At 43.7% G+C, this 22,867-nt stretch overlaps 1 protein-coding gene across 1 annotated transcript in view; it reads left to right on the top strand.

The window, feature by feature from the left end:
- The window catches only part of GCSAML (germinal center associated signaling and motility like), a 43,916-nt gene extending 21,468 nt beyond the window's left edge, over positions 1–22,448 (top strand). Inside the window, exons 2-4 of the mRNA XM_036450435.2 lie at positions 2,208–2,257; positions 20,735–20,763; positions 21,793–22,448. Of these exons, the coding sequence (XP_036306328.1) occupies positions 2,208–2,257; positions 20,735–20,763; positions 21,793–22,035 (322 nt within the window). The 3' untranslated portion in view covers positions 22,036–22,448. The remainder of the gene's footprint in view (positions 1–2,207; positions 2,258–20,734; positions 20,764–21,792) is intronic.
- The last annotated feature ends 419 nt before the right edge of the window (positions 22,449–22,867 follow it).

Below are 22,867 nucleotides of genomic sequence, written 5' to 3'. Positions count from 1 at the left end.
CAGGTGCAATGAGAGGTTTTCCAACAGGGTGAGGCAATTCTTCTCCCCCCAGGCAAAAGCTGCCTAGATCAGTGGTCTGAAAACTGCAGCTCACGAGCCATGGTTTGTCGCTCTGTGGACTAATGAGTTTGCCGACCACTGACCTAGACTCTTGATTCCAATAATTACAGGCTGTTGTTGCTTGTGATTAAGCCCCTATCCCAGTGGTAAGCAACTCATTAGTCAACAGAGCCACGTGCAGCTTGCAAGCCATAGTTTTCTGACCACTGGCCTAGATGATGAAGATGTGCTGTAGGAAGATGTCCTCTGCAATAGGTGGGAATGACTCAGCACAGGAAACAGGGGTTTCTGCCCTCTAAGCTCTTAAGCCCTGAGTCCCCACCTCTGACTTCTGCTCACACAGCTCCAGTCCACTCAGTCTTCCCTCTGCTGGAGCCCAAGGTGCATGGCTGCACACAAAACTTTGTGATTGGCCCTGTAAGAGGGTGTTTGCATTCCAGCCATCTCTCCCTGGCAGATAGCACTCTGCTGCTTTTCACAGCCCGATGATATGTGGGCACCTTTCTCAGTTCTGGTGCTCTGGGTTGGGGAGCCCAGCATTGGGTTTAAATCCCAGAGTCTCAGTGGTAACCCCCCATAGCTGAGATATCCCTCTGGAACTTCAGCTGCTGTCTATGGGAGCTCAGATGGCCCTTCATGCCTCCACACTTCCTACCGTCTGTATTCAGTCTCTACTTTTTGTTCTTGGTTATCAGGGTTCTCTCCAGCTAGTCTTCAGTTGGTCATTCAGGATGGCTTTTCTGTATTTAATTGTAATTTCAGTTTGGTCCTGGGAACATGTCAGTGTGGCTTCTATTTATTTCACAACCATTCTGCAATCTCAACATTAAAATTTTTAATAAAAAAAATCCTATATAATAAAAGGCTAATATGCAAATAGACCAAATGGCGGAACAACCAAACAACTGGTTGCTAGGATGTGCACTGACCACCAGGGGTCAAACAGAATATGGCGGGTGTCGGCCAAGGAGGGATGATGGAGCAGATGATTGAGGGCACCATACCAAGGCAGGGCACCAGTCACTGTCATTAGGGTGAGCATTTGGTGGTTATTGAAAATTTTTTGCTCCCATGTGCCATGGTCCTGCCTGGCCCTTGCACCTGCTGCTGGTGCTGGTCTGCTAGCACCTGCTGCCAGGGCCGGCACTGCTGCTCATACCCGCTGCCAGGCCTCACGCCTGCTGCGGGCTCCGATCACCCCTGAGGGCTTCTCCACTTCCCCCTACTTCTGAGGGGCGATCAGGGCAGCAGCTGCCGCTTGCACCCATTGCTGGTGCCTGCCTCAATTGCTCTGTGCCATCTGTGTGGGAGCTGTGGCAGGAGCAGGGCTGCTGACAGACAGGAGACTGGGGGCCATGGCAGGAGGGGCTGGGCAGGGTCTTGGATGATGGGCGGAGACCCATCCCTGTGCCCACTGCAATCTTGTGGCCCACAATCCCTTTCAAAGTACACGAATTTGTGCACTGGGCCCTAAAATGTATGTGTATATATATATTATTATATATCACTGTGACAGACCAAATAACTAGAAAAGAACTACAAGTACTTACCCAACCAAAAAAATAAAAACATATTTAAAGTGTACATTGTGATTTGATATATGTATATATTGTAAAAGATCCCCTTCATTGAGTTAACACATTCACCACTTCACATATTTATCATTTTTTTGTTTTTTGTTTGTTTTGGTGAGAGCATAAAATGGACAACTATTGTATATTATACAATACAGTGTTATCAGCTATATTTCATGTGTGTGTGTTTTTTCAGAAAGAAAAAGCAAAACAGGGTAAGTATGCCTAGCCAGTGTGGCTCAGTTGGTTGGTATCCTCCCATGCGCCAAGAGGTTGCCAGTTCCACTTCAGGTCAGGACTCATGCCTGGACTGTGGGTTCTTCCCCCAGCAGGGGGCATGCAGGAGGCAGCCAATCCATGTTGCTCTCTCATTGATGTTTCCATCTCTCTCTTTCAAAAAGCTGAACAAAAACATATTTTTAAGAAACAGGGTAAGCAGGATTTCAATTTTATTTAACTTTTAAATTGTCGATCTAGCAATGGCCTTAGGTTAAGAGCAATGAAAGACTTCTTTCAAGTATAATTTTAGCTTTGGGAAACTGCAGCGTCTCACACTCTCTCTTTCTCTTATAGGCAGGAAATGACTGCACTTGAGAAAGAAAATCGAGGTCAAGAGCAGGAAAGTAAGTCATTGCTTCACAATGTTTGTTTTACTCGGGAAGCTGTAAGTTAAACATGCAAATTAGCTGAGATTCTGATACCCATCAGGACTGGAGGAAACGTGGCTTGGAGTCTTCACAGAAATGTCTTAGCCCTTCATTTGTTGTCTCACACACCTGATTTTATTTTTCTTTGTAGTATAGTAGTATCTATACATCATTTCTTTCAAGCAACACTTTGTATACTTCTGTAGGAAGCAATTAATCAAAACCCTATGGATTTTGATTTCTGTATTGTTATTTTTAAGATAGAGCTATTTGGAATATTGGTTGGTGTTAAATGCATCTTTTTTTTGTTGTTCATGTGTTTACTCTGATTTAGTATCTGTATGTAGTAATCATGTGATTACTTTAAAATGGACAACTATAAATAATAATGTTTAGTCCCTTGGGACACACATATTGAAGGAAACTAACTTTTCTCATTACTGTTGCTTCAACTGTCTTCTCCTCTTACAGTCAAACTTCTTCAAAGAATTGCCTATTCATGTCATTTGGAAATTTTCACTTTCCATTCTGTCAGCTCCACTGAGTGTACTTGATGATATATGTATGTATGTATATTCCTCACCCGAAAATATTTTTCCATTGATTTTTTAGAGAGAGTAAAAGAGAGAGGGGAAGACAGAGAGAAATATTGATCTGAGAGAAGCACATCAATTGGTTGCCTCTTGCACATACTCCGACCAGGGCCTGGGCCACGGAGGAACCTGCCACTGAGGTACATGCCCTTGACCAGAATCAAACCTGGGACCCTCTGGTCCACAGGCCAAAGCTCTATCCACTGAGCCAAACTGGCTAGGGCAATGAAATAAATATTCTTCCAATATCATCATTACAATACATAGAATAACATATTTTTTAAAAAATCATAGTATATTGCACATAAAATTGTCATATGAGAGTTTTTATAATTAAATTTATTGAGGTAACTTGGTTAATAACATTATATGTTTCAAGTTTACAGTTCAGCTGTATATTGCATTGTGTGCTCACCACCCAAAATCTAGTTTCCCTTCATCACCATGTATTTGACCCTCTATACCTGCTTCATCCTCCTTCCACCTCCTTCTTCTTTGGTAACCACCATTATGTTTGTCTTTGTCTGTGAGATGTTTGTTCATGTGTTGCTTTTTGTTTTATATCCTACATATGAGTGAAATCATAAAGCTCTTGTCCTTCTTGATGAAACAATTATTTGATTGTATTTAGTTGTACTAGCATTGGTCATGTTAAAAAAAAAGCCAAATGCCTCTCATCAAAGATAACTACTGCAGACATTAAAATGCAATGTTCAACCTTAATCTCAATTGCTTTATCTCCAGCACTTACAAATGCTGCCCAACCACTCCCTCCTGAAATCACTTTTTTCTCCACTTTATCTCTTTCCTGAAATCGCTCCTTCCTCTGTTTGACACCGCATGTCCTCACTCACAGCCACATCTCCATCACCTAACAGTACCTTTTCCTGGGCACATTTAAATGCTGGTGCTCCTCAGTGGTCCAGCCGGGGAACTTGTTTTACTCTATTGAAAAGTTTGTGTATGGTTGACCTTATGTCTCCTAATATTTGGTGGAAGTTATAGAGTATTCACATTTTCTGTTTAATTTTGTAAACTTTATAATACACATTGTTCTTAACAAATTTGTCCTTTTTCATTAAAATGTCAAAGTCTTAAGCTTAAAATTGGTCATAATATGCTTATATGTATCCTATATAATAAAAGGCTAATATGCAAATGACTGAATGGTGGAATGACTGGTCACTATGATGCTCCCTGGCCACCAGGGGGCAGACACTTAATGCAGAAGATGCCCCCTGGTGGTCAGTGTGCTCTCACAGGGGAGCGCCGCTCAGTTAGAAGCTGGACTCACAGCTGGCAGTGGTGGGAGTCTCTCCTACCCCCATGGCAATGCTAAGGATGTCTGACTGATGGCTTAGTAGGCCTAAGCCATCAGTCAGACATCCTCCCAGGGCTCCCAGACTGCGAGAGGGTGCAGGCCAGGCTGAGGGACCTCCCTCCAAGTGTATGAATTTCTTGCACCGGGCCTCTAGTCCTATCTAATAAGGAGGGAATATGCTAATTGACTGCCCCACCCTCAAAGATGACTGTGAACAAAGCCACAAGATGGTGGCGCCCAGTCCCCTCAGCCCCACTGGGGTGGCAGGCATGTAGCACAGCCAGACCTGCTCCCAGGCAGATCCAGCCATTCCACGTGCCTGCCTCCGGAGTCCCCCTTCCCTTCAGCCCCCAAGATGCCTAGAGCCGGACTGAGGCACAGGCAAGCCTTAGATGTCAGCTGCCCAGTCGACGCCTCAGGTGCAGGCAAGCCTCTACTGGCAGCTTTCCAGCTGCCCAGGGCCAGCTCGAGGTATAGCCAAACCATTGATGGTGGCTTCCCAGCTGCCTAGGATCACCCAAGGCTCAGGTAACCAGGGCCAGCTGAGGCTTGCGCTGCCAGCAGTGGCAGCAGCAGAGTTGTGATGAGGCATTGCCTTCCTTTGATTGCCAGGTTACCTCCCACCCCTGAGGGTTCCCAGACTATGAGAGAGGGCAAGTTGGGCTGAGGGACCCCCCTCTAGTGCATGGATTTTCATGGACCAGGCCTCTAGTTTTATTATAATTTTTTAAATTTTAATTACAGTTGACATATACTGGTAGTACTATATTAGTTTCAGGTGTACAATGTAATGCTTAGATATTTATATACCATACAAATGATCACCCCATAAGTATAGTATCCACCTGACACCATATATAGTTATTATAATACTAGAGGCCTGGTGCACAAAATTCATGCACTTGGGGGCAGATAGGGGGTCCCTCAGCCCAACCTGCAACCTCTTGCAGCCTGGGAGACCTTGATGGACATCCAACTGATGGCTTGTCTATAGTTGTCCTTAGCCCTGCTGTGGAGGCAGGAGAGTCTCCCACCACAGCCGCTACCCTCGCCAGCCATGAGCCTGGCTTCTGGCTGAGCAGTGCTCCCCCTGTGGGAGTGCACTGACCACCAGAGAGCAGCTCTTTCATTGAGCATCTGCCCCCTGGTGGTCTGTGTGCATCATAGTGACCGGTAGTTCTGCCATTCGATTGGCTTGCATATTAGCCTTTCATTAAATAGGATTATTGACTAATTTCCCCATGCTGTACTTTGCATTCCTTTGACTGTTTTTGTAACAGGTAATTTGTACTTCTTAATCCCTTCAATAGCCCCTAGCTACCTAGAACCCCTCCCACCTGGCAAACATCAAATTGTTCTCTGTATTTATGAGATTCTTTATGTTTTATTTCATATATTTCATTTTTTAGATTCTGAACATATAAGTGAAACCATATGGTATTTTTCTTTATCTGTCTGACTTATTTCACTTAGCATAATACCCTATAAGTCCATCCATAGTGTCACAAATGGTAAGATTTTATTCTTTTTTTATGGTAGAGTAATATTCCACTGCATAAATGTACAACTTCTTTTTTTATTAAAAAAAATTTTTTTTCCAGAAAGGAAGGAAGAGAAATAGAGAGATAGAAACATCAATGATGACAGAGAATCATTGATTGGCTGCCTCCTGCTTGCCCCCTACTGGGGGGATCAAGCCTGCAACCCAGGCATGTGCCCTTGGCTGGAGTTGAACCCAGGACCCTTTAGTCCTCAGGCCAATGCTTCATCCACTGAGCCAAACCAGGCTACAACTTCTTTATCCAATTGTCTATCAGTGGACATTTAAGATGCTTTTTTATTTTAAAAATTTTTTATTTTTTTATTGTTGACATTATTATAAATTATTATAAATGTCCCCTATTCCCCTCCCCCTCACTTCCTCCCTCACCTAAACTCAGGCCTTCACCACACAAATGTCTGTGTCCTTGGGCTATGCATATATGCATATAAATTCTTTGTTTAATCCCCTCTCATCACCCGACAAGCCCCCCTCTGAGATCTGTCATGTCTTGGCTATTGCTGCAATACACTCATGTTTTGGATTTCTTTGGATAAATATCCAGAAGTGAGATTGCTGGGTCATGTGTTCTTCTAGTTTTTACTTTTGGAATTGTCACACTATTTTGCATAGGGGCTGCACCAATTACAATCCCACTACAGTGCACGAGGATTTCATTTTCTCCACATTTTCACCAACTCTCATTTGTTAGTTTATTGATGATACCCTTTCTGAAAGGTGTGAGGTTTTAATTTGCATTTCTCTGATGATTAGCATGTTGACCATTATTTCACATGTCTATTGGTCATCTGATATGCTCTCTTTTTTTGTTAAATTGAACACCTTTCTTCTTCTTCTTTTTTAAAAAATATATATATTTTATTGATTTTCTACAGAGAGGAAGGGAGAGAGATAGAGAGCTAGAAACATCGATGAGAGAGAAACATCGACCAGCTGCCTCTTGCACACCCCCTACCGGGGATGTGCCCGCAACCAATGTACATGCCCCTGACCGGAATCAAACCTGGGACCCTTCAGTCCGCAGACCAACTCTCTACCACTGAGCCAAACCGGTTTCAGCGTGAACACCTTTCTTATATATTTTGGATATTAACCCTTCATTGGATGTCCCATTGGTGAATATCTTCTCCCATTCAGTAGATGGCCTTTTCGTATTGTTGATGATTTCCTTTCTTGCACAGAAACTTTTTAGTTTGCTGGAATCCAGTTGGTTTATCTATCTTTTGTTTTCCTTAACTGAGGAAGACATATCCAAATAAATATTACTTAGAGTGATGTCACAGGGTTTATTGCCTATGTTTTCTTCTAGGAGCTTTATGGTTTCATTATGTCCTTACTCCATTTTGAGTTTATTCTAGTATTGGTGTAAGAAGGTAGTCTAGTTTCATTTTTTGCATGTATCTGTCCAATTTTCCCAACACCATTTTTTGTTTTAAAAACAACATTAGTGAGATAAAAATCATCTACAAAAAACCGCATCCATTTAGAATGTGTTTTGGCAAATGTGTATACCCATGCAACCACCACGGCAACCAACACAGAACATGTCATCGCCCCCAAAGTTTCCCCATGCCATTCTGTTGTCCATCACTGCCCCCCCTCTAGTCCCTGACAACCACTGATCTATTTTTTGTCATTATATATTAGGTTTCATTTTCTAGAATTTCATACAAATGGAATCATCCAATAGGCACTATTTTGTGACTGACTTCTTTCATTCAGCATATTGATTTTGAGATTATTCAAGCCTATAATTCATTTTTTGCTTATCCACTCTATTTTCCATTCCTGTGTTCCTCCTTTAATCCTGTCTTTGGATTACTTAATATGCCTTTTCCCACTACTTTTATTTTATTTAAAAAAATGTTTAATGAATTTATTAGAATGGTTAATAAAATTATATAGATTTCAAGTGTACAATTCTATAATACAGTATGTGTATATTATATTGTGTGTTCACCAGCCAAAGTCAGTATCTTTCCACCACATTTCATTTTTCTGCATCTACCTGTCCAATTTTCCCAACACCATTTACTGAAGAGACTGTCTTTACTCCATTCTATGCTCTTGCCTTCTGTCAAATATTTATTGACCGTAAAAGTGTTGATTAATTTGTGGGGTCTCTGTTCCGTTGATCTATATGCCTGTTCTCATGCCAGTACCATGCTGTTTTGATTACAATGACTTTATAGTATAGTTTGATATCCGATATTGTGATTCCTCCAACTTTGTTCTTTTTCAAGATTGCCGAGGCTTTTTGGAGTCCTTTTTAGTTCCATATAAAATTTTGGAATTGGTTCTAGATCTGTTAAATATGCTGTTGGTATTTTAATAGGGATTGCATTGAATCTATAGATTGCTTTGGGTAGTATGGACATTTAATAATGATGTTAATTCTTTCTGTCTATGAACATAGTGTATGCTTCCACTTGTTTGTATCTTTCTGAATTTCTTTCTTTACTGTCCTATTATTTCCTGAGTATAGGTCTTTTACCTCCTTGGTTAAATTTATTCCTAAGCACATTTTTTGTTGCAATAGTAAATAGTGTGCAAACCTGCTATACAGGTAGTCTTGAGGTGTCTTATGGGCTCAGTGGCAAAATCAGTAACTCTTCGGGCTGGGTGTCTATAGAAGTAAAGTTTTATCACCATGAATGAGACACTGTGCAGGGGCTTCCCCAAAAAACAGGGGTGATCCCAGCAAGGTCTGGCACCTGCTGGGATCCACTTTTGGGTGTGCTATTTGTGTATCTAGTTGGGTTGAGCTCTGGTGTGGTCTGAGGCCCACCACTTGCTGTGTTGGTCCTGGGTCCTTTTGGGTGGGTTTCAGATGCAGATGTCATGTATAACAGGCCTTGGTCTGCCTTTGTGTAGTTACCACTCTGTTCACTGTTAGTCTCTGCATCTACCAGACATGTGTGTGCATGGGAAGGACCAATCTGTGTAAATGGGTTAGCTGCTTTTAGCTTTGAGATCTGTATTCAGACCAGGGCTCTCTAAAGTCCGCCTCCACCTGCCACCTCCTCTTCCTCCTCCTGAGGTTGCCTGGTCCTCCCCCAGAGTCTTCTAAGAGCCTGTAGGATGAGCCCAGCGAGGCTAACTCGGGCAGGTGGGCCCCTGCTTGGAGATGAGGCAGCCGGCACTCATACGGGGAGGTTAGTCTCTGCTTCAAAGCCGAACTCCTCAGTCTCTACCAGAGGCTCCAACTCTAGCTCCCCGGAGGGCTGCTGCAGGTTCAGGTTGAGTACAGCCGCAGTCTCCTCTTAGGGAGCAGGCTCAGCTGCCCTGCGCTCAGGGGGATAAACCAAGACTCCCGGTTGAGGATATTGCCGGCCCCGCCTACACGAGGGGCCTAAGCACCTCCTCCTGGTCCCAGACAATAGCCTCTGTGGGTCTCTCACGTTAACTGTCCCCCTCTGAGCTGCTCTACTGTCCCCCACAGAACTGCACCCAGTGGGGCTATCCCGGACTTCAGAGAACTGAAGCAAAACAGTCTCTTGGGAGTGGCGGATGCCTGCAGCCTTGAGGGGTGGGGCATACATGGTCCACTCCTCCTCAAGGATGCCTGCAGAACTCACAGAGTAAGAAGTAAGACGAGCCCCCAAATTCAGGGGTCCTGGTAGAACCCTCGGGAGCCAGGCAGCAGCAGATGTCTCTCCTCCTGTGTAGAAGGGTGTGCACACATGGTCTGGGAGCACCACACACCCAGCAGGCAGTCGGCTCGGCTTTTTAATCCTGACCCACGTGACCTGTCTCTCACTCTTGATTGGGTTCAGGTTCACAGTCTTTCACGATGGCTAATTCAAAGGGAGGGGTTGGCCTTTGCTGTTTCAAGATGGGGAGCTGCAAGTCACGCGGCCAACATGGCGGCTGCCTAAACTGCTCTTTGACGGAAAAAATGGATTGTTTATTCTCACAACAGGAGCTTGAATCAGCTGCCCCACAATGCTCAGCACTCACCGTCTGTGTCCCCGACAGGAGCCTCCACAGGGGATGCAGTCCATATGCCCAGGCTCTGTGTGGCACAAGGGCCCCCGCACCACCAGCCCCCAGTCGGACACCAATCTCTCCACCAGCCGGTCTCAGCCCAAATTCCAGGCTCTGCTCGGGTGCTGAAGTCCGCAGTGCAGGCCCCGCATCCGCTCCCCCTGCTGCCAGCCCCGCAGGACGTGAGGCCCTGAGGCCCCGCAGTGGGGGTGGGTTTGCAGCAGGAGACACTTTGCCCTTTCCCCAGCCACACAGGTTGGTCACTGATGGGCTCTGCACATGCCTTTCAAGAAAGTAGAGGGTCCCTCAAAGCTGGGTGCAGCCCGCAGACTCCTCCCCCAGACGGAATCATGGCAGCGAAGCCCCTCCAGCATCAGAGCCTGGAGCCAAGTTCTCAGCTGAGCCGCCGACAGAGAGCTTTTCCCCTGGGAAGGCGCAGGCAGAGGCTCCCAGGCAGACAGCCCCCCTCCACACACCCCCGTTCCCTGTGCCTAGTGCTGCGCGGGCCCTCCCATCTCTGCTGCTCTGCGTGGGGGACCCCTGTGAGAGGTTGAGACACAGAGGGAAGGAGCTTTGCAGCCATGATATCCCTCCTGCTTCTCAGCGGCCACACATGCTGGGCGAGGGGCGGGGAGCGGAGGGCTCCTCCCTTTCCACAACGCAGTCCTCCTGTAGGTCTCCATGCGGCTCCTTCCGTGCTCCCTGGTCAGCTGCACTTCTGCAGTTGGTTTTTCCTGTTGATTGTACTGTGGTTTTGCTGTAGATCTGTGCCCTGGCTGGGAGCAAGGGGACACAGTGAAGCATAGTAACCTCCATCTTGGGTAAAAACTGCTGCTTAAAATTTAACCCTGCTATTCTGGCTTCTGTAAACGTTTGCTTGCTTAAATAATAGGCAAAATAAGACTACTCCCATTCCAAAGAGGCGCTAAACTATGCCCCAGACAGAGTTGTCAGTGCTGGCGCCAGGCCAGGCCTTGGGATACGGTCTCACAGCCCAGTTCCAGCACCCAGGACTTCTCTCAGAAGGTCCAGAAGTCTCATGCCAAATTTAGGAGACAAAGAGCTGAAAATCGTATAAATTTGGAAGACTTCCACCATATTGGGCCCAGAATTTGAGAGGCAAGATTTTTTCTCGGCCTGCTAGCGCTAGGGAAATAGGACTCCAAATAAATTTGGCTTATTGATTAAGGTGTCTTCTGATTTACAATATAAGAGCATCCAGCTAGTCTACAGCCATCTTGCTTCTCACTTGTTTTCTTAGTCCCTTTACCTTTTTCACCCAACCCCATCCCCTCTGATAACTGGCAGTTTGTTCTCTGCACCTATGAGTCTGTTGTTGTTTTTTGTGTTTGTTTGTTTGTTTTTTACAAAGAAACAGACTCATAGGTGCAGAGGAAGGGAGAAAGGCAGAGAAACATTGATATGAGAGCAACATTGACCTGTTGCCTTCCATATGCTCCCCAATTGGAGACTGTGAGAAATTCTCACCTGTCCGAGTTCAAATGAGGGACTTGGGGACATGAAAGATGGGAAACCAGACCTTTAATACGTTGTTGAGAGCTGGTGCCTGCAGGCAGGTACACGCAGAGCAGCGGTCACAGGCAATTTAGCCTTATGGTGTGAGAGTCCCTCCTCAGGTCCTCACTGGCTGAGTGCTATGGAGTTAACAGTCTCTCCCCCGAGTCACCTCAGTCATATTGTCTCCTATTGGATTATTTTAAAAATGGCTGAGGCCTTTTCTAGTCTCCACCTCCCTTTGTCTAGGCGGATCTTCCTGGAAAATGTGCTTCTGGTCACATGCACAGTTCTTTGTTCTTATACCCTCTCCCTCTGTAACCTGGGGAAATTCAGTAACTTGTTTTCTAAAAGTTGACCATGCAGAGGCCTGTCTCCTACAGAGACCAAGCCTGCATCCCAGGATGTGCGGGGAATCGAACTGGCAACCCTTTGGTCCAACAGGACAACACCTACCCAACAGAGCCACTTCAGCCAGGCTCTATGACTTTGTTTCTATTTTGTTAGTTTATTTCTTCCTTAGGTTCCACATATAAGTAAAACCATATTGTATTTGTCTTTCTCTGATTGTCTTATTTCACTTAGCATAATACACTCCGGTTTTATCCATGCTTTTGCAAATGTAAGATTTTCTTTTTTACAGTGGAGTTGTATTCCATTATGTGAATGTACCACAGCTTTTAAAAATATATATATACATATCCTAGAGGCCTGGTACACAACATTTGTGTACTCTGAGAGCGGGCAGGAGTCCCTCAGCCCAGCCTGTGCCCTTTCCCAGTCTGGGAGCTCTTAGGGGACATCCAACTGACAGCTTAGGGAGCGGGCCAAACTGCAATTGGACATCCTTAGGGCTGCTGTGGAGGCAGGAAAGGCTTCTGCCACCACCACTCCCACCTCTGCTGTGCTCATCAACCGTCAGGGGGCTTCTGGCTGAGCTGCACTCCCTTTGTAGGAGTGCACTGACCACCAGGGGGCAGTTCCTGCATTGAGCGTCTGGCCCCTGGTGGTCAGTGCATGTCATAGCAACCAGTTGTTCTGCCATTTGGTTGATTTGCATATTACCCTTTAATTATATAGGATAGGATTTTTATTGATTTCAGAGAGGTAAGGCAAGGGAGAGAGAGATAGAAACATTAATGATGAGAAAGAATCATTTGATCAGCTGCTTCCTGCATGCCCCCTACTGGGGACTGAGCCTATAACCCAGGCCTTTGACCAGAATTGAACCAAGAACTTTCAGTCTACAAGCCAATGCTCTATCCACTGAGCCAAATAGGCTAGACTGTACCACAGCTTTTTTATCCACTTATCTACTGACTAGAAGCCCAATGCATGAAGACTCATGCAAAAATGGTCCTTCCTTCCCCTGGCTGCTGGCACTGCCTTTGCTCTGGCCTGGAGCCACCTTTCTGCCTTCCCACGCTGCCCAGAGGCACAGAGCGGCTGGGACAATGTGGAATGCCTGCCACCAGTTGCTCAGCACCTGCATATGCAAATGAACTCGCCATCTTTGTTGGATTAATTTGTATATTCGCTCCTGATTGCCTGGTGGGCATCGTGAAGATATGGTCAATTTACATCTTTCTCTTTTACTAGTGTAGATGGGCACCTGGGCTGCTTCCAAATTTTGGCCATTAAAAATAATGTTTTAATGAACATATGGGTGCATATATTCTTTCCATCAGTGGGATCACTGGGTCATGACAGTTCCATGTTTAATTTTATGAGAAAACTCTATTCTGCTTTCCAAAGTGGCTGCACCAATCTGTTAGGGGAAGAAATAGAATATTGGGACCAGTGGCAATTATAAGAAATATTAACCATGCTCTATGAACCATGACGGTTCTGTTCTGATTAGAAGAAGCACATTCTAACCTCGCTGAGAGTGGTATGCCCTGGGAAATGGGAGCTAACTTCCTCCTTCTGAGAATTGCCTATCATTATGGAAAGAGTTACAACCTCAGGGCTGAAACAATCTAGTTCAGGAGGCACCTGCTCTTTACAATCCCAGCCCCTATTGCCTGTAATCTGGTCCCAGGTGCCTATCCTTCTGCAACCCTCCTCCCCAAGCCCACATGATGATAATTCCGTGCCTACTTTCCCATGCCTGTAATTCCTACTTTTCCACGTAATCTTTGTCCTTCTACCCAATATAAGCAGCTGGCTTACGGGGAGAGGCAGAGCAGATTTTTGTGGATGACCTGTTGTTCTCCCATACTGCAAGCAGGACTGAAATAAACGCTCATATATGATTCAACCCTGTCTCTGATTAATTGGCTGAAGTAGTGACAGGCAGTCTGGACTGGTTGGTTGTCCAGTTACAAGTCTGCATTTCCACCAGTATGCATTCTCTCTTCTCCTTAAGGTACCCATATGATTTGGATGTTGTTATGCTTTATGTTGTCCCAAGGGTCCCTTATGCCATCCTCATTTCTTTAAATTAAATTTTTGCTACTCTAATTGGGTGTTTTCTGCTACCTTGTCTTCCAAATTGCTGATTCAACCTTTGGCTTCATGCACCCTATGTTTATTCCTTTGTGTGTATTCTTTACTTCAGATACTGTGTTCTTCATTTGTGACTGGTTCTTTTTGGGGTCCTTTCATGTCCACTTCAGGCTGTTGAAGTTCTTACTAAGTTCCTTGGCACTGGTTCTGTCTGTTCTGAGGCCTTTTGGGAGGGACTCCAGTGCTAGTCAATGTCTGGCACTCCCTGAGACAGGCCCTAAACCTGTTTAAAAACTACCAGGGGGACCTTTGCAGCTGAGATATCTCCCTGGAATCCCAGCCGCCACCCAAGGCCAGCTCTTTCACACCTCCACCCTTCCTACCATTCATGACGTGGCTTCCTCTTTAGATCCTTGGCTATAAGACTTCTATTCAGCTAGTCTTTGGTTGGTTATTCAGTTGATTGTTCTACAGTAGAACCTTGGTTCTTGAACTTAACTCATTTCAGACAGCTGTTTAAGAAGCGATTTGTTTGAAAACCGGATCATTTTTCCCCATTAGAAATAATGTAAATTTGAATTAATCCATTCAAGACACTCAATGGCTCCCTGTTTTAACCTTTCTTGTATACAGTGCATGTCTAATGTACTGTTTAATCTATAAACACTTTTAAAAAACACATAAAATGGAAATTAAAATTTTACAAAAATGAAATAAAATGTACAGTAAAAAATGAAAATGTATGTACAAACTAGAAGTTGCCTTTAATGTTGAGAGCTATTGATGATGGAACATGGAGAAGTGGGATGGAGGGATGGAGGGATGTTATTGTTTATCTCCTTCCATAAAAACACATCTGAGTCTGTCTCGGATTTCTCCCTGACCTTGGCAGAACAGGGCTCTAGTAGTCAGGTGGGTGGGGCCTCTGGAGTCCAGAAGTTGGGAGGGTGTGTCTATTAGATCTCTCATGAAAGGAAAGCACCAGTCAGGTTCGTGGGCAATTGGAAGGCATGACATAGTCCCACAGCTAGTCACTGATACACCCCGAGTCTGCCCAGACTGCTATGTCCTAGCTGGTGCCACTGACTCCCCAGCAGAGTTAATATTTGCTCTGTGGGGAGCAGGATTCCAGAGGGTGGGTTAATTGCTTTTCCCCAGGCTGATACTGCTCAGACAGGACCCTTCTGCCCCAGTATTGGAGGATGACTCAGTACAGGGATCCTGGTGGCTGTTCCTCCACATGTTCCCCAAAACCACAGCCCCGGATTCTCCTCGGGTGACAGACATGAGTCACCTGAGCCCAGGGTGAGTGGCTACAAACAAAATTTTGTGAGTTGGCCCTTTAAGAGGGTGCCCTTATCTCAAATGGGCTGCACCTCTCCCTGGCATGCAGAAACCCTGCACCTTTTACAGCTGCATGCTACCTGTGCACCTGCTCTCAGCTCCGGCGCTCTGGGCTGGGTAGCCGGGCTTGACGTTTAGCCTTTGTGCCTCTCAGGGAACCTCTCGCTGCTGAGATATCCCTCCATAGCCTCAGCCACTGCCTGTGGGAGCAGGCCCAGCCCCTATCACATCTCCACCCTTCCTACCATCCTCGAGGTGGCCTCTTCTGTCAGTCCTTGTTTAAAAATCTTCTAAGCCCAGCCAGTGGGTGAGCATCAACCTATGAACTAGGAGGTCATGGTTCGATTCCAGGTCAGGGCACTTGCCTGGGTTACAGGCTCAGTCCCCAGTGTGGGGCGTACAGGAGGCAGCCAATCAATGACTCTCTCTCGTCATTGATGTTTCTATCTCTTCTTCTCCCTTTCTCTCTGAAATCAATAAAAATATATTTTAAAAAAATAAATAAGTCTCCTCTTCAGATAGTTTTTAGTTAATAATTCAGGGTGATTATTCCCCAATTTAGTTGTATTTCCAATTTGGTTCTGGAAGGAGCTGAGAGCCAGATCCAGAGCCGACTCCACCGCATCTTTAAAGAGCCAGTGTCTGTTATTTCTGCTTATGTATTCCAGGAGCCATTGGATCACAGGTCAGAGTCTACATTCCACATTTAAAAAATACATATATATTTTTATTTATTTTTTACAGAGAGGAAGGGAGAGGGATAGAGAGTTAGAAACATCAATGAGAGGGAAGCATCTATCAACTGCCTCCTGCACACCCACCACTGGGGATGTGCCCTCAAACAAGACACATGCCCTTGTCCGGAATCAAATCTAGGACCCTTGAGTCTGCAGGCTGAGGCTCTATCCACTGAGCCAAATCAGTTATGAGTACATTCCTCATTTTCTTTGCAATGATCTGTTTAAGCTGTCATTTAGGCTGGCCTCTCCATGCCGGTGACCACAGGTAAACTTTAATAAACCTTTCACCATGCATATTGTGGGCCATTTGTGTCCATATATTAACCCTCTCTGCCTCTAAGCCAGACCAGGTGCTATAACTAAGACCAGATTCTCACACTCTGGGGAGAGTGTTGCTTTTAATAATTACTGATACCAACTGCTGAGGTCAATCACAATTATTGAATTGAATTGCAGAACAGCCATTCTCATGCACTAAGGCCTTATAAATCACAGAAGGGCTTTACAAAACAATAAACGGCAAGTGAAATAGCATTTCAGAAACAACATGGTGCTCACTGGTGTATTCTCTCTGGCCTTGAGGAAAGGTTTTCTTTGTCATTTTATGGGCTATTGTCAGAGAGATAATAAGGTTACATTAACATATCCACTTTAATATTCTTATACTCTTAAATCTTTAAATATTTTCATATTTTTGAATAAAATAGAATACGTGTGCAGTAGGCAGAATAAAAGCCCCAAAAGTTATGCATTTGAATCCTCTATTTTCCCCTCCTCCTCCTCCTCCTCCTCCTCCTCCTCCTTATTCTTATTCTTATAAATCTTTATTGTTCAGATTATTAGTCATTCCTCTTTTTCCGCCCCCCATAGCTCCCCTCCACCTGGTTCCCATCCCACCCTCAGCCCTTACCTCACCCACCCACTGTCCTCATCCATAGCTGTACAATTTTTGTCCAGTCTCTTCTTGCACCCCCCACATCCCTTCCCTCCTGAGATTTGTCAGTCCACTCTCTTTCTATGCCCCTGATTCTATTATATTCACCAGATTATTCTGTTCATCAGATTTTTTATTCACTTGATTTTTAGATTCACTTGTTGATAGATATGTATTTGTTGTTCATAATTTTTATCTCTACCTTTTTCTTCTTCTTTCTCTTCTTAAAGAATACCTTTAAGCATTTCATATATAATAATACCAGTTTGGTGTTGATGAACTCCTTAAGCTTTTTATTATCTGTGAAGCTCTTTATCTGATCTTCAATTATGAATGTCAGCTTGGCTGGGTAGAGTACTCTTGGTTGTAGGTTCTTGCTATTCATCTCTTTGAATATTCCTTGCCACTTCCATCTGGCCTGCATAGTTTCTGTTGAGAAATCAGCTGACAATTATATGGGTGCTCCCTTATGGGCAACTAACTGTTTTTCTCTTGCTGCTTGTAAGATTCTCTCTTTGTCTTTTGCTCTTTTGCTCTTGGCATTTTAATTATGATGTGTCTTGGTGTGGTCCTCTTTAGATTCCTTTTGTTTGGGGTTCTGTGTGCTTCCTGGACTTGTAAGTCTATTTCTTTCACCAGGTGGGGAAAGTTTTTGGCCATTATTTCTTCAAATAGATTTTCAGTGTCTTGCTTTCTCTCTTCTTCTGGCATCCCCATAATTCTGATGTTGGTACACTTGAAATTGTCCCAGAGGCTCCTTACACTATCTTCAAATTTTTGGATTCTTTTTTCTTTTCCAATTGAGTGATTTTTAAAAATATATATTTTATTGATTTTTCACAGAGAGGAAGGGAGAGGGATAGATAGCTAGAAACATCGATGAGAGAGAATTATTGACCAGCTGCCTCCTGCACACCCTCCACCAGGGATGTGCCTGCAACCAATGTACATGCCCTTGACCAGAATCAAACCTTGGACCCTTCAGTCCACAGACCGACATTCTATCCACTGAGCCAAACCGGTTTTAGCAGTTGAGTGATTTTTGCTTCTTTGTATTTCAAATCTTTGACTTGATTCTTGCATTCCTCTAATTAGCTGTTGGGTGTCTGGATAATATTTTTTATTTCATTCAGTGTATGTTTAATTTCTAGTTGGTTCTTTTCCATATCCTTGAAGGTCTCTCTCATATCCTTGAGGGTCTTGCTAAACTTATCAGCCTTTTCTAGGAAATTCTTGAAAAACCTTATAACTGTGGTTTTAAACTCTATCTCCAATTGTTTGTTTTCCTCCATTTCTTTCGTTTGTGATCTATTTTTTTATTTTATTTTTTTGTCTCCACATTTTCACTGCTTTCCTGAGTTGTTAGGGTAGCTTTGTGTGCTAGGTGTCCTTTATGGGCCAGTGGCTCAGCCTCCCCAGTTACCTGAGGTGGACACTCTTGGTGCACCCCTTTGTGAGCTGTGTGTACAGCCTTGTTGTACAATAGTTAAGTCTTGATTGTAGTTGGTATCAGTGAGAGGATTTGACTTCCAGGCCAATTGGCTGTGAGGATCAGCTGTGTTTATACCAGGAGATAGCCTTTTAGACTAGACTTGCAAAATTGTAAAAGCCTCTGTGCTCAGCTTGAATGGGGCTGAGTTTCAGAATGGAGCCTACATCCTTGGCTTCCTGTCAGCCCCACCCTATCGCTGCAAGCACCTTTGAGAGAAAGGTGCCCTTGTTTTTCACCTGCTGCCAGACACTCTAGTCTCTTCCCCAATGAATCTGGATTCCCAGATTCTTTCCTGGAACTGGGGTTCAGCACAGTCTGGAGCTTTTGTCTCCTTCCTGCTAGGACAATCCAGCGGCACAGTCAACAGTCCATCCTCTGTGCTCATTCACGTGCACACCTCCTGAGTTCTGCCTTTCGCCGCTCCCCTGAGTTTCCACCTTATAGCCCCGATTCTCCCTGTATGAGCCTGGGTTCCCAGGGTCTTGCCCGGAACTGGGGTTCAGCACAGTCGGAGCTTTTATCTCCTTCCCGCTACAGAACACCAGCCAGGCACTCAGCCACCCCCTCCTCTCCACATGCGTGCTCTCGCGCCCGTATCTCTGTACCTCAGGCTTTTACAGCTCCTCTGATTTTCCTTGTGGTTTTCTCTTTCCTTCTAGTTGTAGAATTTCCAGTCAGTCAGCTTTCCTATGGTTCTGGATGATGTTTGTTTTGTCTTTCAGTTGTATTTTTGAAATTGTTGTGCGAGGCTGCAGTTTAGGTGTTGACCTATGCTGCGATCTTCTGAATCCTTTTTTAAAAAACCATGACCAAGGGGACATTGAAGATGTGATTCCACTAAGGGTACTAAGGTGGGTAGAGTATCCTGGATTACCCAGGTAAGCACTGGTAAACACAAAGGTCCCTACCAGGTGGAAGAGAGATGCGGAAGAGACGTGCCATGCTGGAGTGATGGGAGAAGGACTGGACTGCCATTGCTGGTCTTGGGTCGCTAGCACAGAGAGCCAGGATCCGAGGAATGAGTGCAACCTCTAGAAGCTGGAAAAAACAAAGAAGCCGAGTCTCCTCTTTTCAGTCAAGGAAGGAAGAATTCATTACCCAAGACCAGAGGGAGCACTTCATCTGACAGGAGGACTTGCTGGAGGCTGGCATTCAGCTCAATGGCGGTCCTCAGACCTTCTCCCAGTTGTGCCCATTCTGATTCTAAGGGTCGTGTTTTTTTTTTCCAATCAATGCCCCAACTTCAAATAAGGAGTCTACTCAGAAGGTTAATTCAACTGACCTTTAGCTTCATAATGGCATACTCCATGTTTTAAATCTGAGACTACGCTTGTTTCTATACATTTTAACATCTTCAGCACCAACAGTGGGACCCCTGGTCCTTGATTTTCTGATGCCTGTCACACTGACACTTGGTCCTCCAAACTGCTGTTTCTAATGCTACAACTGAATCATAAGTCTAGGCTACACAATGTCCTCAGTTTATGATTAGAAAACACTGTTAAAGTCAAGACATATTTGTTTAAATTATTGCATTTATGAAGATAAGTGGTTTTATGGATATATGTAGCATTTTATATTTGAAAGTACTGCATTGAGCATGACTTTTTATTAGTGCAGAATGATTAGTTATTAGAAATTATTAACGTACTAGAGACCCGATGCATGAAATTTATGCAAGAGCAGGCCTTCCTTCCCCCGGCTGCCGGCACTGGCTTCCCTCTGGCACCTGGGACCCCGCTTCCCTCGCAGCCCTCATCCGGAAGGTCACCCAGAAGAATCCTGGTTCAATTCCAATCAAGGGAATATACTATGTTGCAGGCTCCTCCCTGACCCTGGTCAGGGCTTAGGCAGGAGGCAACCAATCGATGTGCTTCTCTCACATTGATATCTCTCTCTGTCTTTCTCTCTCTCTTCCATCCTCTCCAAAAATCATTGGAAAATATCCTCGGGTGAGGATTAAAAATATATATGTAATGGTAGAAAAGAAAAAAAAAGAAAAAATATATTAGCAGTGGATATCAGATTAACATCTGTATAAATTGCTTCAGTATTCATATATGTAATCAACCTTAGTCTGTATCTTGTATTTAATCTGAAGAACTTACTCTTATTTCAGTACCTATCGCTATAATGATTATTCATTTTAAAAATATGATTTTCCTGTGATACTTTTATAGAAGTTATATCTTAAATTTATAACTATAATCATTCTTCCTTCATACTTGCCATACTCTGTCTTCATAGCATGCTTGTGGGCAAAACTGTGTTACCCAATTCTAAAATCCACTGTTCTTCAACAGCTTTGGTTACACAGAAACATAGTATGGATGCTGCTTCAGAGCATATGTTCTTCCGTGGTCTTGTCCTGGAGTTGAAAAGCTCTGTAATGATATGGCTCAGTGTGAGATGGGCCTCTTTACAGTTAACCATTGCATTGTACCCTTTAACCGCCCCACCCCCAAACTGTGATGGTCCAAAATTCTTAGGTTGGTTTCTTTTATTTCTTATCCTCTAGGTAATGAAGTTTTATCCACCTCTAATCAGGTAATAAAAACATTACCTTTATCTGATAAATGTCAAAATTCAGATGCCTCTATATAAGCATGGCTGTAGGTCTTCTTTTACCTGAAATTTCTAAGTGCATTGATCATGTCTTTGAAATAATATTCTTGATAATTTTAATGCAGAAACAAAAATAAATTTAAAATTTTTAAAAATGCTTTGATTTAGATGATTGAAAGTTCTTGTTGTTATAATTCTACTGAAGCCTTATTTTAATTTTCAAAACTAGTATAACAAAAATAAGTTAATCAAATAAATACACATATATAATCTGACCACCATAAAACACCCATTCTTTTTAACTATCCATTTGTTTCCAAACTTTCTGTCCATGAATTAACATTCATATTTATGAACATGGTGGATAGCAACAGGCTCATAAAAAAAGTTTATTCCTTTTAATTCTACATTGCAAGCATTTTATTAACTTTATTTTGTAGTATCTTAATTTTTACATTTTTATTTCATAGTCTATGCAATTGAAAGTTTATTTTAAAATCTAAATTTTATTTTATTTTTTTTTCTTTCCTTTTTCCCCCTCAGATGTTTCTTTCTAATGAATTGACCATTACATTTCCTAAGTTCTGAAATGGCTAGCAGACATTTCTTTAGGTTCCTGCTTTAAATTTTATTAATTGTATTTTATCTTGCAAATATTTATAGTTATGTGACTTGACTGATTACCTGCTGAATGTTGATTGTTGCATACATTCTATCTCAACATGTGAGACCTAAAGGATGCCACTGTTTTTCTGTAGGTCTTCTGAGGGATAGCAGTGTGCTTCCTTTCTCTTTTATTGGATGAGGCGAGGTGAAAGCAGAGGGAGTAGTAACTCAGAGCATAACACGCATTGCTCAATGAGGTCCCTAAGACATCAGGGCCTGCAGCATGGGCTTGGGACACTGAAGTGTATGATCTTCAACAGAGAAGAAAAGAGGAGGGCTGAGGGACTGAGCTCAAATCTGATAGATGGCTGGATCCTTGATTTCTTTCTTCTTTGTGCTTGGCAGGAAAATGAGGATGGCAGTGGTTCTGAAGACGTGAGCTACACGGTCATTGTTCCCCGCTCTGCACACAAGCCCTCCGTGAGTTCCAATGACAACGGCTATGAGAACATTGACTCCACCACAAAGAGAGTGAAGTTGTTTAAGGAAGGACCCGAAACAGAGTACGCCATCCTCAGGACTGCGCGCACCACCAGGCCTTTGTCCTGCTACGGGGAGCATGATTATGAGCTTGTGCTTCCCCATTAGACACTTCGCGCCTCCGCGTCTTCCAGGAACAAAGACGGTGCAGAGTGAGCCCTCCAGGGAAGCCTCTCTCTTAGCAGTTCATAAAACATTCATTTCTGTCCAGTGTTTAGAATTGATGTCCTTTTAATATATTTATTGCCTTGGGAAACTCTTAAACATAGTAGCTCTGTGACTTGTATGAAGCCGTATACAATACTTTATAATGATATAAAGTATTCTACATCTTTTTGTTTGTAAGGTTTGAAGATATGGAGATGGTGGGGGAAACCTCCCTAGGACAATAAACATCCACAAATATATGACCCAAAACATTCAGTTCCAACTATGCTCTCCAAATTTCAAATGCCAATATTTTCATTTCTAATTATGCATTTTATTTTTCATGTATAAACTACTCAATAAACTTTTAAAATGTAAGACTAGTGATGAGTCCTTTTAATAATCTGATACTTACTTCAATTTTGTCTTTTCTATGTATTTAAATTTTAGTGATAGTGTTTTAAGAATCAAGTTATTACTATTGGATTTTCTGAGAGGAGAAGCTGAGTATGCCATCTACACTAATAAAAGAGTAAGATGCAAATTGACTGTACTTTCTCAACACACACCAGCCAATCAGGAGTGAGTATGCAAACCAACTAAGCAAAGATAGTGGGTTAATTTGTATACACAGGCATTCCGCCCCGCCCCAGCAGCTCCAGGCCTCTGGGCAGCGTGGGAAGGCAGCTCTGTTGGCCTGGTCACCCTTAACTGCACCCCCCACCAGCCTGACTGCTCCCCACTTGGCGGCCTGGTCACCCCTCATGGTCCCCCTGCCAGCCTGGTCACCCCA

The sequence above is a fragment of the Pipistrellus kuhlii genome, unplaced genomic scaffold (genome assembly GCF_014108245.1).
Source record: "Pipistrellus kuhlii isolate mPipKuh1 unplaced genomic scaffold, mPipKuh1.p scaffold_m20_p_21, whole genome shotgun sequence".
NCBI classification, from domain to species: domain Eukaryota; kingdom Metazoa; phylum Chordata; class Mammalia; order Chiroptera; family Vespertilionidae; genus Pipistrellus; species Pipistrellus kuhlii.
Note: the sequence above shows the minus strand (reverse complement) of the source record. Positions and strands in the feature narration are given on the sequence as shown.